Genomic DNA, 19558 nt, shown 5'->3' with positions numbered 1-19558 from the left:
GATTTATGGACGATTTGTGTACTTCAAGGGAATCAAAGTAGCCATGAAACCGTGTAAGAAACGGAGGAAAGGTAAGCTGTTACATACTTTGCTGTTTATAGTTTTATATACTTTATTACACGAAAATAATTGTAAGAACATTAACAAATATGTTACATCTTAAAATTAAAGTGTTTATATTAGCTTTAAATTCTCCAGTTTTATGTAAAATTGCAGTGCAAAATACCATGTGTACAATTGTAGACATACTGTCTGCATAGTGTATGTTCAAGGAAAAACATAACTCCACTTTAATTTCTACATTTTATTGTTAGTATAAACGTTTAATGTTTTGAAATTTCTAAATGTATGTTTGTGTAACTAGTTACGGTGTCCTTTTTTCACAGGGTTAGGACCAAGTCAAATTCTGGATCTGATTGATGAGGGCGACCGTTCCGTACTCGAAGGGTTTGAGAGTGAAGGAGAAGGGGGAAAAACATGATGACGAATTATTTGAAGCTAATAAAGTGTCTGGTTAGTATTTATACATTATTTATTTTATATTTTATGTTTACTCATATACAGTGCATATACTGTATATTTCATACTATATAGGCCATGTATTTTTTTCTTTTCAGAAAAAGATGATCAAGTTGAGAATAAAAGTAGTGCAGATAATGCAGAACCAACAGATGAGAATGGTGCAGATGATGCAGATCCAAGAGAAGATAATGGTGCAGAATCAGGAGCTGATCTGAAAATGATCAACAATCAGAGAATGAACCTTTGGCAGAGAATGAATATGAATGGATGAATCTGACATCAAAAGACAAATTCTGTTGCGATGCAGTGTAATATTCAAAGAAACCATCCCAATCTGGGAAGATAATAATGGTGGAGAAGACATTTTGGACTTACCTTATCCAATAACATATTTTTCAAGATACATTCCTATTTCACTGTTTTAAAAGTTTGTAGAGATGACAAAAAACATTATGCAAACCAAGTTGGAGAGGGTAGGTACATGGCAACCAATTTGACTGAACTTACTACTCCCTTTGGGTTACACATAATAGCCAGTAATCTAAGATTCCCCCGTTTAAGAATATATTGGGACACAGCATTAGGGGTAAACATTTTTACAGACAATATGTCAGTCAATAGGTTCTTCAAACTCAGTAAGTTTCTCCATTGTGTCAACATATTAAATAAACCAGCATAATCAACAGACATATTCTGGAAGATTAGACCTTTCTTTATATGATTCACTGAGAACTAGGTGTAAGGAACTTGTTGCAGAACATGAAGTATGTATTGATGAACAAATTTGTCCTTTCAAAAGCCAGCTTGATGTAAACCAATACATGAAAGGAAAACCCAATCCTTGGGGAATCAAATTATTCTTATTGTATGGGAAAAGTGGGCTTGCTTATGATTTTATACTTTATCAGGGTGCCACTACAGAAATAAAAGAGTCAATGATGAATAAATTCGGCCTTGGAGCTTCTGTTGTACTTCCTTTATGTGATAGACTTTCAGCTGAAGGTCACCAATTGTATTTCGATAATTATTTTTCTCCTTACAATATTTTTGAAGCACTAAAAATGAAAGGGATTTCAGCAGCTGGTACTATAAGACTGAACAGGTTTGGGAACCCACCTCTCATTTCTGACAAAGATTTAAAAAAAATATATCGGGGTTCATTATGATCAGGTCTGCTCCCGTGATGGTAATGTGGTGGTCACGAAATGGCAAGATAATAGGCCTGTATTTATGGCCTCCAACTTTGTAGGTGTTGAAGAAACAGACAAGGCACGAAGGTGGGACAACAAAAACAAAAAGTATATTGATGTGTCAAGACCAAAGGTAGTGAAATTGTATAATCAGTCAATGGGTGGAGTGGATAAACTTGATTTCCTCATTAGCCTCTACAGGATATTCATGAAAACTCGAAAATGGATTTTGAAACTAATTTTTCATGCTGTGGATTTAGCCGTATGTAACAGCTGGCTTGAGTATCAAGAAGATGCAGAAAAGTTGGGTATTCATAAGAACAAGACTCTGGATCTTCTCCATTTTAGAATGAGGCTTGGAGAAGCTCTTATAAAGCAAGGGAAGACGATACCTACGAAAAGGAGCCGACCTTCGAACATCGACCCAAAGAAAACAGAGGTAAAGCCAATCGATGAGGTGAGATGCTGTAAACCATTTGCCAGTACACAGTGAGGCAACTTTTCCAGGTAGATGCAAAAACAGCAATTGTACAGGGAAGTCGCCAGAAATTCAACATATATCTTTGCCTGAATAAAGATAGAAATTTCTTTACTGACTTTAACGGCAAAAAATGATTGAGGTGGTTTTTAGAATTAGTTGATTTCAATTATAAATCAGATTTGAAAATAAGTGTTGGCTCTGTGTGAACAAACAATGTAAAATATGTACACATTTATACTAAACTGAATTTTGGTAATGTTGAGTAATTTTGTCTACATTTGTGCACACCCCAAATCTCCCAAAATAACAAACCTTTCTTTTTTTTAATTTTGTACAAATATCTTTAGTATTACAAAATGATTACTGCCAAAAAATGGGATTTTTCCGTCGTGACTGAAAGGGTTAATAATCAGGTCTGTGTGAAGTTAGATTTATCAATAATTCACTTCTATGTGGCTGGCTTACATTTCTTCTGTATATCTGATATATACAAAACAGCCATCAGACGATATCTTGTTTGTGGCTAGTTAACAGACTTAATGAAAACGAAAAGAATTTTGAAAAGAGATAATTTCAATGAAATCTGAAAAATTATATTGTTTGGCATTATCCTCTCCATATTTCAAACAGCAGTAAAGTAAAATTCAATGAAAATGAATGTTGTAATAGCACAGGTTCCTCTCCTCTCTACCCCCACACATTTTCTTTTATACAACAGTAAAGGCATACCTCATTAGCAGATTTAGTCTTATGTTGGCTTAGTTCCTGCAACTTCTTTTCAAGCTCAGAGGTTTTACTTTGTAAAAGAACTTCCTTTTCTTTTATAGTAGAATTCAGATTTCTAATTATGGACTCATTTTTACTAACTGTTGCTTCAAGTGCCAGCACCTGTGAAGAAAAATAAAGTCTTTAAAAACTTAACTTTGGAGAGAACAAAAAATAAGACATATTCAAAGACAAAAGGTTCGTTATTTTAATTTACAACATTAAAGGGAAAAGAACATAACATTAAAACATACTTAACATTAACAACACATAAATAGAACTAAACAGCAAATAATTACTTGATTTTGAAGTGTGAGATAATCATGAGGTTTGATGCCAGTGTCCCACTGATGGCCTTGAACTAATTCTGTTGTAGCTTTCAGCTGGCGCTGCAATAAGGCCACTTCCTGTGCAAGATGGTCCCCTTGCAATTGCAGTGCATCACGTGTCTGTATAGCCTGCTGCAAAGAACTGCTTAGCTGCCCAATTATCCCCTCTCTATGTTCCACTGCTTCTTGAAATTCTACTAACTGTAAATTGAAACAATACGTGAGTGGACAGCAGTCCATATGAACTCCAATAACTTGGAGAAATCTAAATAACATGACTGCTTTATGCAAATAAGACGAGAAGGGTCAAAGAAATGACTGAACAAGTAGTCAGTGAACATTTAATATGCATGTGTGCTTTGAGGAATAAATTCATGCCTGCATTTATCATTTAATGATTTAATATTATCGAGTTATTAACATTCAGCACATGGTATAGTTTCCCATCAGTTATGCATTCTGGAAGTTTGGTGACATAAAAAATGTATTTTTTTATGCGAGGTACATATTAAGGTGAAATTTATAACTAAATCAAAAGATGGCAATATAATGGCGTGGCTCGTAAAATATCCATTAAATCTGACCATTGCCTTCTATTTCAGGGACAACGCAGTTCAATGTGTCATAAATGTTAAATGGAATCTTTGGCTTTACTTCACTTCTAAAGGAATTTACAAAAGTTGAATATTTTATCATCCTTAATCACTGACATCTACTTGATTTAAACTCGTGAATCATTGATCAACCAGCAAGTATAGCAACCATTTAATCACTAATGACATCCAAAAATAATTTAATGTTACTACAAAAATATTATAAGAAAGTCAAAGCATATCTGGTAAAAAGTTTACCCATTTTAAATGTTTAATATCTGACATTCTAGGGGCTTTTTAACCAATGTACGAGCATATGCTTCTGAAGAAGGCTACAAGAGAGATACTCTGGACTTCTATGAAGAACAACAGAGCACTATCAATAAAATTTAAAAAAACTATTACTTTATATTAAGTAGTGTTTTAATGCGACAATAGGAAATGAAGGCATCCCCAGTATTATTGGTATATATGGCGAAGAAAAGATAAAAAATAATGGAGATCAACTAGGAGAGTTTGTAATATTGAATAATTTGAAGGTTATGAATACTTTTTTTTATGAAAAAGATATTAACAAATACACATGATCAACTAGAACAATAAAATTTATATTGGATTACATAATTATAAATAGAAAATTAATTCTAGAAAATTAACTCTATGTGTAAAAGCTGTGCATGTGTATATAAGAGATAACATATACTCAGACTACTTTCTAGTTCTAGCAAAAACAGCACTTTCAGCTAAATGAAAACAAGTTAAACTAATAACTTTTAGTAAGGAAGAGGTTTATAAAATTCATCTTTTGGAAGAGAAAACTGTTAAATTGCTTTATTGGAATAGAATACTACAACATACTACTGATATCAGTATCAGTGAAAATGTAAATATGGGGTGCAATAACTTAGAACTATTTTAGGGACAGCAGTTGCAGACGGATTGGAAAAAAAAATTAAATCAAAACAGAAACGATTAAAAATGTGGAATAAAGAAATGGAAGAAGCAATAACAGAGAAGAAAAAGGCATATTTATAGAAGGGCATGGAAATTGAGTTTATCTATAAGGAGAAACAAAATACTGCAAAAAGTAACAGACCATGTTAGAAGAACAGAAACAGATACAGAAAACATTAAATTAATTAAAGAACAGGAATGAGTGGAACATTATAAAAACATTTGACAGATCGAAGGTAAAATAAAGTTATTCTTGGCATGATGCTGAAGTAGTGTCTATTAAAAAAAAAAAAAAAAAAAGAGGTGACAGGGGTAAATGTTCAAACTACAGAAGAAGTTGTTGTTGTTTTCTAATGCCAGGCGTTTGACAATAAAGTCATTTGACCTCTTGCACTCCAATATTTTTCAAAGATATTATCATGACCAGCCACTGAAGCACAGATTTTGAGGTGTTCCGAATCCATTTCTTGGTTTGAGTTGCACAATGGACAGTTAGGGGACTGATATATTCCAATTCTATGCAGGTGTTTGGCCAAACAATCATGGCCTGTTGCCAATCTAAATGCAGCTACAGACGATTTTCGTGGTAAATCGGGAATTAACTGTGGATTTTGAAGCAGAGAGTTCCATTTTTTCCCTTGGGATTGTGTTATCAAATTTTGTTTGTTGAAGTCTAAGTATGTAGATTTAATAAATCTTTTCACAGAGTAATACATAGATTTAGTAACAGGTCTGTAAGTAGCAGTGCTGCCCTTCTTTGCTAAAGCATCCGCATTCTCGTTTCCCAGGATTCCACAATGGGATGGTATCCATTGGAATACAATTCTTTTATTGAGTGATATTAATTGAGAGAGCATTTTAGTTATTTCTGCTGTTTGAGATGAAGGTGTGTGTTTAGAGACTATTCATAGAATAGCTGCTTTGGAGTCTGACAATATAACTGCATTTTTAAATTTACTGATGTGGCATAGAAGATTCCTGAGACTTTCACTTATTGCAATGATTTCTCCATCAAAACTTGTTGTTCCATACCCAAGAGATCTATAAAGTGAGAAGAGACAGCACGTAACACCTGCACCTGCACCTTGTTCTCTGGAGATCAAGGATCCGTCAGTATATAAATGAAGCCAGTTTTGTGGAGGGTATCTAATATTAATTGTCTCTAAAGACAATTGTTTTAGTATTTCAGTGTTTACTTCTGATTTCAGTATTTCTTCTGTTAAATTTAGATTATATTCCATATTTAATAGAGTTAAAGGGTTTGGTTTAATTTGTAGGTTTTCTTTTAAATTCGGGATACTGATTTTCTGTTTTAATTCTTGAACAATGGATATGAAACTTTTTTGAGTTTTCAATCTACAGAGAGGACTGCATGAATGCCAATTGTTTCCTGGTAATCTAATAAGTTTTTCATATTGAATCAGTGCTTTTTCTTCTATTGTCATTTTGATGCTGTTAATATTAGTGAGGAATCTCATAGAATCTATTGGAGTTGTTTTGATTCCACCAGTAATGAGTCTGAGAGCTTGGTTTTTAACATATTTCTATTTCCTTTATGAAAAGTGAAGTAATTAAAATTTCTCCGCAGTATGTCAGCACTGGCTGTATAAACATTTTGTATGTAGTGTTCAAAGTATTCCTAGAGCATCCCCATTTCTTTCCTGCTAGTCTTTTTAGAAGGGAGAATCTTTTACGAGCTTTTTCAGAAATGTATTTCAAATGGTTGCTCCATGTTAACTTACTATGGAAAATAACTCCAAGATATTTGGATTCATAAGTCCCAGGAAGGTGTTGGCCATTGTATTGGATATTGAATTCTCTTTCTTTTTTACCAAGATAAAATATTTGGTAGTTACTTTTGTTTAAATTGAGTGTCATCAAATTTGACGTATTCCATTCATGTAGTTGATTTAGAGCTTCAAGACCAGAATTTTGAATTTTGTCTCTATGTCTGTAAGATCCGGAAGTCCACAAAACTATAACATCTGCAAATAGTGCTGTTTTCATGTTTGATTCCTCTAATAGGGAGGGTAAGTCATTTATATAAATATTGAATAAAGTTGTGCTGAGGACAGCGCCCTGAGGTAGACCTCGATATGTTTGTCTGTAACTAGAAAGTGAGTTACTGAATTTAGTGGCAATGAATCGTTGACTAAGGAATTCTGATATCCATCTGAACATATTGCTGGAGATACCTAATTTCTGGAGTTTTAGTAATAATTTATTTCTCCAAACAGAGTCATATGCTAGCTGAAAGTCAATAAATATTGCCAAGGTATCTTCTTTCTTGTTAAAACTGTCTTTTATTTCTTGGCCGAGGCGTATGACTTGTTCATTGGTAGAGTGTAGTTGTCAAAAGCTGGCTTGTCTTGGTGATAAAAGGTTTTGGGATTCTAAATACCAAGTTAATCTGTTGGAGATCATGGACTCCATGGTTTTTGCTATCATGCTTAATAGTGCTATTGGTCAATAACTATTAACATCATGAGCAGGTTTCCCTTTTTTGTGAATTGGTACAATGACTGCTTTTTTCCAAGCTGCAGGAACTGAGGTGTTCCATGATAAATTGAAAATGGATAAAAGTACAGACTTGGCTTTTTCCCCCAGATGTTTAAAAAATTCGGAATGAATGTTATCGGGGCCAGGAGATTTCTTGGTTTTTAAATTTTGTAAAGCTAGTGTTAATTCTTTGGAAGTAAAATTTTGATGAAATATTTCAGGTTTTGTACTATTAATATTGTTTTTATTATTTTTATGTAATTCTCTTTTGATAAATTTGTCAGTTTTTTTGGTATTGGGATGTAATCTGTGAGAGTTTGAGTAGTGTTTATTAAATGCGTTTGCTATATCTCTACTATCTGTTAGTGTCTTGTTATTATGAATAATAGGTTGGCTAGTATTTTCCTGTGTATTGGAAATATTCTTCAGAAAGTTGTATGTTTTAGCGCTATCAGTTCTGTAATTAATATTTTCAATATTAACTACAGAAGTATAAGTGTCCTTAATACTGGACACAAAATATATGCAAAAATAATTAATGGAAGAATGAGGAAAATGTCTGAAGTACGAATGTCAATTGTTCAACATGGCTTTTGTAAAGACCACTCATGTTCTGATAGATTCCCTATCATTTTTCCTAAACCTCATTATTTCTAACAGTCATTTTTCCTAAATATGAAATACCCTAAATGTTCTTTCCTAAATGTAATATTTTCCTAAAACAATTTTCATAGCAGTTGAAAAGAAATAAATATAAATAGTAATGTAACACAACAGAAATTTATTAAAACACAGGAATGCAATCCAACTTGTTTCGACCTCTAAACGTTGATAATGTGGCATATGGTTCGCACATATCAAGTTCCTGTTGTCATCTTTATATCTTGTTGTACACTTCTTGTAGCCCTTACTGCTGAATCTTGAGGTACACAGACCGCACTAAATGGAAAAGGCAACAGCTAATTGGCATAGTTGAAAATACTTCCTGACAGCTATTTATCAAAGTTGGTCATTATTTTGTTCTTGTAGCACTATTATGTACAACACCTGCTCATTTGAAGAGAGCAAAGCAAAAATCAAGGGTATTGGAACTTCCATGTCATCATGTTCTGCTTGTCGTCCAATCTTCTCACAATCCCTATGATTGTAAATAATTGTATGAATAGATTAGGGCTCATCTTGAAGACCTCTCTCACACTAAATTACTCCATTTACATCCGGCGGAATCATTTATACACATCTTAAAAGGTTATATTGATTTAATGGCTGGCTGACCTGTGTTATGGATACTTTTCTTTTTTTATACTTTTCTATTGTCATCGTCATCATCATCAACACGGCATGGGCCTATCGAACTGTTCCATTCCCAATTAGAACTGCTGCCTCCATCGAAGTCTCGGACGACCTATATCTCTTCTTCCTTTTGGACAATATTCAAAGCTATCTTTGGGAAATGCTCTTCCTCCATCCTATCTAGGTGATGCATCCATTTACTTTAATAATCCTTCACGAGTTGATTTCATTCTTCTATCTGAAGTTCATTTCTTATCTTTTCTTTTCTCCTATGTTCAATCGTGAAATTCCTGCTATTGTTTCTTTGTATACTTTGTTTGCAAAGGCAGCTCCCTACTGAGGAAAGTAAAATAAATAAAAAAATTTTGGATCAATGAAGACAAAGTATGTTGTTGTTTAGCCAACTGTCCGAACACAGGTTTGAACCTCATAAGTGATACTAGTAAGGCATCACTCATGAGGCAACTAAGCCAAGAGATAATGGGGTAAGTTGGCTAGTTCCTTTCCTCCTCCACTGTATACACTGCTGACTAGTAACATATTACACTAATCAGACTTCAGATTTAACAAAGTATAAATGAACGAAAAAACTAATAAAGAATTTTCAGATGGGTAAGTGAACAAATGAGAGTGACTGGCACTGCAATGAATGAGTGAGTGACTGAAAGAATGAAAGAAACACTCTACATAATATTAACTCACTCTTTTGTGATATTCCTCTAGATGTGTCTTGTAGTCCGTATCTAGCATGCCAGAGGATGCATCTAGTGAACTAATTTCTTTCAATGCACTTAGTTCCTCATGTGCTGCTTCTAAAGCAGCTTCTTTACCTGAAAGAAAAGAGATATATTACAAACACAGATGAAAATTTGATTTTCCACTTAAATAACAGAATAATTTAAGATACGAATATACAGTATGTCTGATTATCATGAACATGGTACACTGATTGTTCTTTCGCAACTTTGCATATTTCTTTCATTAAATACACTGAGAACTTAATTATTTATTTACACAGATGTTATTCAGAGTCAATGAGATAATAACGTGGCAAATGCAGCAATGATGAAAACCACAAACTACTGGTATCTTCTTATTACATCCAGCAGAACAAACTCTCATCTTTATGGTGAGAAACCATCAGCCAATTGATTTCATTTACGACAGATTTCTGGACTATGTGATTGATTTCCACATACATTCACTTTATTCCTCTCAGTATGCATTCCTCATCTTTGGTGAAGAATGAACTATTCATTTCCTACTTAAACTTACAATGCAATGAAACTTCAGATTTTGCTTAGCTAGCTCCTTGTGTGCTACAGCATGGGATCATGTCAATATTAAGTTTACATGTAAGTTTATATCGTAAATGAGGCAGTATACAGTAGTCACAGAATTTGATCTCTTACTGAGGTATTATACAACAGTCAAAGTATTTGATCTCTTACTTAATAATCCTCTATAAAATTAGTAAAAATCCAATTCTCTGCTGCAAATTAGACGAAAATGGCAAGATAATTGAAGAATTATGGGTTTTAAATATTTAGGAATATGAATAACAAGTACTTCAACATTAAAATTAAAAGTACAAAACCAAGCTCATAAACAGGCAGAATATCAGACTGAATGATAGGTGGAGTAGAGAAAAATTCTCTCCGGCACCAGGATTCGAACCTAGCTTTTCAGCTCTACGTGCTGACACTCAAACCACTAAGCCACATTGGATTCCAATTCCGATGCCGGATTCAATCCTCAGTTTAAACTCCACCTCTTAATTTTTCCCTTTAGTGGCCAACCTTCATGCACTGTGTCACAGATGTATGACCGTGACACAATGTCCAACATACTAATGTGCAGAGGTGTACTCATTACAAGTGACTAAGTAAGTGGCCAGGATCCGACGGAATGAGCGCAGTCTTAAATCACTAAGTGATTATATATGCATATCATATTATTGCAATGCACCGAAGTACATATGATATTTCTGTGCAGGAATTCTGCATTATCATTTGATGAAAGATAGGTGGAGCAGAGAAAAATTCTCTCCAGCACCGGGATTTGAACTCGAGTTTTCAGCTCTACGTGCTGATGCTTTAACTAGTAAGCCACACTGGATTCCAATTCCAATGCCAGATTGAATCCTCTCAGTTTAAGCTCAACCTCTTAGTTTTTCCCTTTAGTGTTGGACATTGTGCCAAGGTCACACATCCGTGACACAGTGCATGAAGATTGGGTAAGAGCTGGAGCTTAAACTGAGAGGATTCAATCTGGCATCAGAATTGGAATCCAGTGTGGCTTAGTGGTTAGAGCATCAGCACATAAAGCTGAAAGCCAGGTTCGTATCCTGGTGACGGAGAGAATTTTTCTCCGCTCCATCTATCTTTCATCGTATGATAATGCAAAATTCCTACACGGAAATATCATATGTACTTCGGTAGATCGCAATAATAGAATATCAGATTGTTTAAATAACACAAACAGCAAAGATAAATATATAAGAAGAAAACGAAATGTACCAATATAGAAACTGGTATTAAGGTCAATACTGACATGAATGACAGAGACAAGAGTGAGTACTTCAAAAACAAAACAGATGCTGGAAACAACAGAAATGAACATCCTTACAAAAATTATAGGCAATACAACACTGGGCAAAATATGAAGTCAAATCAGCAATGAGTTAACACATGAAACAAGAATGGAACAATCAACAGAGACCAGACAGCAAATAAAAAAGAAAAATTTACCTACTTACTTACTGGCTTTTAAGGAACCCGGAGGTTCATTGCCGCCCTCACATAAGCCCGCCATTGGTCCCTATCCTGAGCAAGATTAATCCAGTCTCTACCATCATATCCCACCTCCCTCAAATCTATTTTAATATTATCTTCCCAAGAAAAATTTATCAAGAACAAAATTAATTAGTTCGAGTTAGAGGAATTGGAGTTCATCCATATTCCTTCTGGTTTCCCAGTAGTTATTTACAGCTGTGTTGGCATATCAGCTGCATCTTTACAAAGGCTTTGCACTGGAGGAGATGATATCTGTTCATTCTAGAATATAGCTGCTTGGATAGTATACATCCTGAATTCTATGGAGGTGAACTGTTAAGCAGTCATGCACAACGGTTAGTCGAAATAAAGCAACTGCATTGTTCCTTGGAAAATCTGGGATGCAGTTCTCTTCTTCTAACAATATCATCCAGGACTTGTTAGCAGATTTCTGTTGGCATTCTTGTGTCTATTTTACTTGTGTTTCATATTTGATGTTAAGAGATTAATCAACTCAAAATATCACAATATAAAATCATACCATTTCCACGAAATTTCAAATAATAAAAGATGACAGTGTCTCAATGTACAACAAAATATAATTCCTGAATATCCAAGAATAAGTGTAGCTGATCCTTTCAATTACTCACAAGACATGACTTTGTGTCAAAACGTTGAGGAAAATTGGAATTATTTCATCACCATTTTGTTCACTGTGCAATCTTCAGGAAGAAATGGATGAGAATCACCTTCAGCAATGTCCAGCCCTTTCCTCTAAACCCAATGTGTGTAAAAAATATTGGAGAGCAAGAGAATTAATGGCTTACTGTCAAGAACTCAGTATTAGTTAACAACATATTTGATTTTTTTTAACTTGGTTATTTAACAATGCTGTATCAACTACGAGGTTATTTAGCATCAATGGTGATAGCGAGATGATATTTGGCGAGATGAGACCGAGGATTCGCCATAGATTACCTGACATTTGTCTTATGGTTGGGGAAAACCTCGGAAAAAAAAACCCAACCAGGTAATCAGCCCAAGCGGGAATCGAACCCATGCCCGAACGCAACTTTGGATCAGGAGGCAAGCCCTTAGCCAACCGAGCTATGCCAGTGGCTTATTTGACGTTTAATTTGGATATGTAACATATATAAATGGAAAAAAAGAAAAGTGACAGGCACAAATCTTCAATATGCAGCATGTTTTCTGTTGACTACTTGTGGGTGCGATCACCTTGTTCTCCTTGTGTTCCCTTGCTCTCCTTGATTTCCCCTTGTTGTCTAGGTCTTCCCCCTTATTCTCAATGTATTCCTATTTGTTTTCCTGGTCTTTTCCTTCTTCTTCTTCTTCTTCTCCTCCTCCTCCTCCTCTTTCTCTTGTTCTCTTTGTATTCCTCTTGTTTTCCTTGCATTCCCCTTATTCTCCAAGTGTTCTCCTTTTTCTTCTTGTGTTCTCCTTATTCTCCCTGTCTTTCTCTTATTCTTCTTGTATTCCTCTTGTCCTCCTTATCTTGCTCTTTTTCTTCTGTATTTCATGTGTTCTCCTTGTTTACCTGTTCCCTTTATATTCCCTTTTCTTCATGTTCTCCTTTTGTATCTTTATTCTCCTTGTATTCCCCCCAATTCTTCTTGTATATTTCTTATTCTCCTAGCATTCCCTTTGTTCTCCCTGTACTCCCCTTTTTCTCCATATCTTGCTTTTGTTCTCCTGTATTCTAAGTGTTGTTTTTGTCTTACGGTTCTCATTGTATTCCCTTTGACCTCCTTGTATTCCTCTTCTTTTTGTATTCCCTTTGTCCTCTTTGTGTTCCTCTGTTTTTTTCTTATGTTTCCATTATTCTCCTCGTCTTCTTCTTGCTCTCCTTGTACTCCAGGGGTGGCTATTCAGGTGAACTGAGTGAAGTGCCATTTCACCTATTTACATGTAAAAAACAATTTTATCTCATATTAATAATTAATTCTAGTTATTACCGGTACTGTATTTCTAGAATAAAAGAAGTTTTCTTTTCAGTTGTTTTGAACAGTGTTTAGTTGTATAAATAGTACCTGTAACTGTCTGCTGAATAGAATAATGTTAACTGTTACGAGCGCTAAGCGGTGTCTATTGGAACTTACAATACTGTAGAGATGAAATTATTTAGGCTCTCTTTCTCATACAGCACTTGGTTTCCATGGTAACGTGATGTCATGCACTGAAGAAAGATTGTATGAGTGAAGTGCGTTTCTGAGTCTTTCAGTTAAGGAGAACTGTCAGACTTCTTGTAGGTGGATTAACCAGTTTGCAGATCTAACGGTACTAACACTTTGAGCCCGGAGCCATTTAAATACCCTTGTTACCGTGTGCTGGAAAGTTTTAAGGGTTCGAAAAAAAAATTAATAAAATTAATAAATTTAGAGATAAAAATATAAAATTTTAACAGGATTTAAATAAAGATATATACTTTTGTGTATGATAGTTGTATTGGTACTTACATTTCATCCTGAGAGCGTCTTGTTGTTGCAGATTTTGGCACATTATTCCAAGATTTCATAGATAATTCACACTAATTATATACATATAAAACACACTTTTGACACTAAATATTACACTCTTTCACATTCAGTTATCTTAGCATTAGTTTCTTTTCACTGCTACTCCCAATAGTTTGCTCTTGTATGGTAGATTTCGAAGCAATTCCCGATGCAAAGTCCCACATCGCATCTCGCACAGTAGATGGTCGTGTACTTCTGTGTGGCCTTGCCAGTGTGATGCTTGCCTCTATCTGCGCAAACTTTGCACGTACGCTGTGTATGACCTTTTTGTTTCGATCCTGTACCTGGAATCCTGTGAGGAAAATGATCTCTTCCAACAAGCCTACCACCAGTACTTAGACGTGATTGTATCGTCATTTCCATCCCTACACTCGTAACAAGACTCTCTGCAACTTTTGCGATGAACTTGTGAAGTGTCAATTTCTTTACACATTTTTTGCAATGCAAAATATGCGCATTCACAAGTGCAAGATCAAAGAGGTGAAAAAACAACTTTTTCCACCACTTCAATGATTTCCTCTGAAAGGAATAATATGAGAGCATCTGGTCAGATTTATCTACTCCTATTTTGAATTTATTGTAGTCCACAACTGCAATGGGTTTTATTTTTTGATGCTCTCCTTTCGATGTTGTTTGAACAATGTGATCATCATGTGCAGTGCTTAGTAAATATACATCTCGTACATCACGCCATTTTATAGCTAGGAGATGATCTCTTTGTGCAGTCAGTTTTTCTCCTTTCTTTAGTTTTTCTGAAAATATATCTTTTGGCATTTCTTTGCGATTTGCCATAACGGTTCCTACTGCTTTTGTTTCAACAGTCCACAGGTGATCGAAAAGTTTTGGACTTGTAAAATATCTGTCCATATAGACCGTGTGCCATTTGTTTGTTACTGGTTCACATAATCTATTGACAACACTGAAAGCAGTATTATAATCTACCTCTGTTTCGTGTGCACCAGCATAAACTTCGAGACTGTACACATATCCACTGATAGCCTCGCACAGTTCATAGATTTTTATTCCATATTTATGAGGCTTTCCTTTTATATAAACTCGAAAAAATATTCGACCCCGAAATGGACAGATAGCCTCATCTATTGTAAGATTTTCATCTGGAGTGTACACGTCTCGAAATCTCGTTGTGAGGATATTCAAGAATGGCTTTATTTTGTAGAGAGGATCGTAGCCTGGCTGGTCTCTGGCGACACGTCTCTCATTGTCATTTAGGTGCAGCATTGTGAAAATTGCCAGGAATCGATCCCGAGACATCCCAACTGTTTTTGTGTAAGTAGTGCGTAGAATTGGCTCTGAATTCCAGTAATACCTTAGACACGGCTTCTTTAATAAGCACATATGAATGACTATTGCAAAAAATATTTTTATTTCATTTATAGACACGTCTTTCCATTGAGCATATATAGATTTTGGTTTGATAGGGCCTTCATTTTTTCTGATATTGATTTGTTGTTTGGCATATTTATTTGTTTCTGATTGAATTTCCGAAAATACTGAATTGTCAACAAATAAATTGAATACATCAATGGCAGAGCTTTCGTCGTTTATTTCCAAATCTGGGTTCAGTCCCGGATTTCCAGAAAATATAGGTTTATTTACTAGCTGAATATTTTTGTTCCACCTTGAATTTGTTTCTGTGGGATTTCTAGAAGCAGCTCGTTTTCTTTTTCGTCCTTTCTCTGGTTGTGGGTCTACTGGTAGGTCTACAGGTTCTGTTTCTGGGTCTACTGGTACAGATTCTGTTTCTAGCTCTTCTGTTTCTGGAAGAATAAAATCTTGCTCCGTAGCAAAACAATTAGATTTCTCAACCTCATAATCTGAATCTGAATCATTCAAAATTTCACACAGTTCGGCACTCGTTACATATCGCGGCTGCGAAGGTTGCACATTTGTACTCGTCCCTGGCTTATCCATTACGCATTGAACACACTTCCACTGTAATATCTAGGAACCAACTGGAGATATTATGAAACTTTTCCTTGTGAGGCATTCTATATTTAGTCTGGGGTCATAGAATTACAGCTGGTGAATGTTATCTTATGAATGCTGACATAAACATTACTTCAAGAAATGTTTCTCTTTATGCCAAGCTACCAGAGGTACAGCACTGAACTCCAGATGGCATAGCATGAAATGCCATAAGCTAGAGCCCTCTGCTTTATGAAACTAATACTATATGAACAGGGCTATAATACGGCACAAGATTCATAATGATACCTGATATGGTTCTCTCAAAACGGATGTTCGAACTTTGCGCGCGAGCTTTGAATAAGTCGCTGAGGTTGAAGACGCAGCAGTACATTGTTCCAGAGGGCATAACTTAAAGTCTAATTAAATTGATGTCTTTGCTATATAAAACTAAAACTAGAAAGACAGACCTACAATACAGTGCAACATTCATGTTGAAAACTCAAACGGTTTTAGCGTAGTACATTTTTAAACTTGTAATGGTAATAGTACCATGTCCGGCGTCTTGGTGAATTTAAATGCATGGTAATATTACCATGGCCGGGCGCAAAGTGCTAATAATAGAGAAGGGTTGAAGCTGGTCTCCAAGGCTGGGGGCTATTGTTTAAGGGCTGTGAAATTTTACAGTATGTACTACCTGACTCGAGAAAAGTATCCTCATTCCTTGTGTCCAAGCAACCACCCCTGCAGTGGTAAATTAGCTGGCTGTATGTTATTTTATCATGAATAACTTACACCCCACATACATTCACAAAGTTTAAAAGTTGTTTTCCATGGTATATATTATTTCTTCTCATGAGCTTGCCAGTTTTTTTCTAGCTCTTGTATTTGAAAGTTTAACGCGTGCGTAAATGTACACATGTTGTTTAATAGTGTGTACGTATATATATTAACTTAATACTTAATGTATTTAGAGTACATTAGTGATAAGTGTATATAGTGTATTAATCCTACATCATAGTGTAGGCCTATATTATATGTTTAATCATTATACTGCTATTATACAAATACTTAGGTACCAGTACATAGAAAATATTGGCTGCGTTCAGCAGGGACAGCGCTGGGGTAGCGATTCATTTTTGCTGAGTTACAGCAGCTGTTGGTGGCTGAACGACCAGACTGCAAAATGTCCACTGTGTTTACAAACAAACATGCCACAGCGCTGTCCTGGCTGAACGCAACCATTGATAAATGAGTGTGAAATATGTATCCCGAAAATGGCACAGTTTGCAATTTATTAGAAGTGTCGTTTTGTAGACTTAAATATGAGGATAAAAAGATGTTTTAAATTCTGGACGACCTACAGTTCCATTTGTTCTTTGTTTTAAAAAGTGCTAAGAAAATAGAGAAGTTGTATAAAATAACTATAAAAAAATTCTTCCGATGAAAGAAGCTTTCCTGTTTGAAAATATTGAAAATTTCACTAGGAATCCTACACCACTAAAAGATAGGAGGATTGACTTGGCATGCAAGAAATTGGATGAGTCCTGAAATAAATTTTCTTCTTTGCATGTGTTCTAGTACTACTGTAATAAAATTGTACGTAGTTTACGAATAGTAGGTCCACTCATTATATTGGTGAAACTGTTCATGCATTTGGTATGTGAACAGCACTTCACCTATTTTTTTACGGCGAGCCACTACTGTTGTACTCCCCTTGTTATCTTTGTCTCTCTCTTGTCCCCCTTGTCTTTACCTTGTTCTCCTTGTTTTGCCCTTGTTCTCCTGCATTCCATTTGTTCTCCCTGTATTCCCTATGTTCTGCTTGTATTTCCCTTGTTCTTCATTTCCTGTTGTTCTCCTTATCTTTCCTTTCTTCCTATTCTCCTTGTCTTCCCATTCCCGACAGCAAGAGGGGGTTGCATTTTTTCGTGACAGTCGAGTACTTGTATACGAAAGATTGTGAGCATTTAGTTTCGTTAGTGGAAAGAGAGAATTCTTATGAGGAATTAGGTGACAAAATTTCAGGAGAGATTTCGTTTAACAAAATCTACAGTATCATTTCTGTTGCAACAAGTGGATCATTTGGAATAACCCACAATAAGACACAGTCCTTTTCTCCTATTAATCGACTGCTTAAATTACAATTCTATGCAACTGATTTTCGATATTTTAAGAGGGAACATTAGAATATCTCTTTTTTCTAGGTTGCAGGCTGAACAAAGAGAGGTTATCAATGGATTTTAAGATATTACACAGTTCCCTGGCATAATTGGGTCTCTGGGTTGTACACAATCCTACAGTCTGTACAAAAGAAACCATATGACCTGGAAATGTACAAAAACTTGCCCAGACATGTTCAAACATTTTTAACAACAGCCAGAACAGGTCACATTGTCACTCAATTGTACCTACACCGATTTCACATTTCTGATAATCCTACTTGTCTGTGGTGTAATAATCATGATGAAGATCTGGAACAAATTCTTCTATACTGTCCATCCATAAACCAAAAAAAAAAGTGAATTAAAATCATCAGTACCAGTTGCAGAAGAGAGAGCCCTGCAGTATATATTGATTACACCCCAACTCTGGCTACTAGCAACAGGCATCTATAATGAACACCGATCAAAATACCCCTCATTTCTCGTGAAAAACAAAAACTGAATAGACTACAGTGGACTATAGTGGACTTTATGTTGTCAGCAAACAGCTGGATACATTAAGAAGATTGATTGATTGATTGATTGATTGATTGATTGATCGATCGATCGGATTGATTCATCATCCTTTTCCTTTATGGGTATTCCATCTTCATATAATATAACAAATTTAAATCTAGTAATTAAGTCTATGATACTCGGGAGGAAATTAAACACAGAATAAATATGGGAAATTCGTGTTGTTATTCGGTTGAGAAACTTTTATCATCCAGTCTGCTGTCAAAAATTCTGAAAGTTAGAATTTATAAAACAGTTATATTACCGGTTGTTCTTTATGGTTGTGAAACTTGGACTCTCACTTTGAGATAGGAACAGAGGTTAAGGGTGTTTGAGAATAAGGTTCTTAGGAAAATATTTGGGGCTAAGAGGGATGAAGTTACAGGAGAATGGAGAAAGTTACACAACACAGAACTGCACGCATTGCATTCTTCACCTGACATAATTAGGAACATTAAATCCTGACGTTTGAGATGGGCAGGGCATGTAGCATATATGGGCGACTCCAGAAATGCATATGAGTGTTAGTTGAGAGGCCGGAGGGAAAACGACCTTTGGGGAAGCCGAGACGTAGATGGGAAGATAATATTAAAATGGATTTGAGGAAGGTGGGATATGATGATAGAGATTGGATTAATCTTGCTCAGGATAGGGACCAATGGCGGGCTTATGTGAGACTAGCAATGAACCTCCGGGTTCCTTAAAAGCCAGTAAGTAAGTAAGTCGTAATTAAGTCTATCAGTACTTCAGGATCATATTGGGATATAATCATTTTCGTCTTTTATTTTCCATTTTATAATATTTTAACCTAACAACACTGAATAACAAAACTCAGAAACATAACAATGCACAAAGGCAAACAAATTCAACATGAAAATATATAATACATTCATTTCGATATACATCGGAGTAAGTGCAGTCACTTTTAGACTGACTATCATCACTGCAGGGGTATGAATGCTTCCCTTTCGTCACTTT

The 19558-nt window shown here is 35.3% G+C and overlaps 2 protein-coding genes across 14 annotated transcripts in view; both read right to left on the bottom strand.

Annotated features, from left to right (window-relative positions):
* LOC138698194 (A-kinase anchor protein 9-like) overlaps positions 1-19558 on the bottom strand; it is a 630353-nt gene that overhangs the window by 568774 nt on the left and 42021 nt on the right. For all 13 annotated transcript variants that reach the window (XM_069823957.1, XM_069823962.1, XM_069823964.1 and 10 more), the window contains exons 4-6: positions 9329-9456; positions 3258-3488; positions 2923-3081 (exon numbers count right to left, since the gene is read on the bottom strand). In XM_069823957.1, coding sequence (XP_069680058.1) covers positions 2923-3081; positions 3258-3488; positions 9329-9456 — 518 coding nt within the window. The remainder of the gene's footprint in view (positions 1-2922; positions 3082-3257; positions 3489-9328; positions 9457-19558) is intronic.
* Positions 11422-15866, bottom strand: LOC138698759 (piggyBac transposable element-derived protein 4-like). Its single transcript, XM_069824986.1, has one exon. The coding sequence runs from the start codon at positions 15864-15866 to the stop codon at positions 14034-14036; it is 1833 nt and encodes a 610-aa protein (XP_069681087.1). The 3' UTR covers positions 11422-14033.

This window comes from Periplaneta americana, chromosome 4 (genome assembly GCF_040183065.1).
Source record: "Periplaneta americana isolate PAMFEO1 chromosome 4, P.americana_PAMFEO1_priV1, whole genome shotgun sequence".
NCBI lineage: Eukaryota > Metazoa > Arthropoda > Insecta > Blattodea > Blattidae > Periplaneta > Periplaneta americana.
Note: the sequence above shows the minus strand (reverse complement) of the source record. Positions and strands in the feature narration are given on the sequence as shown.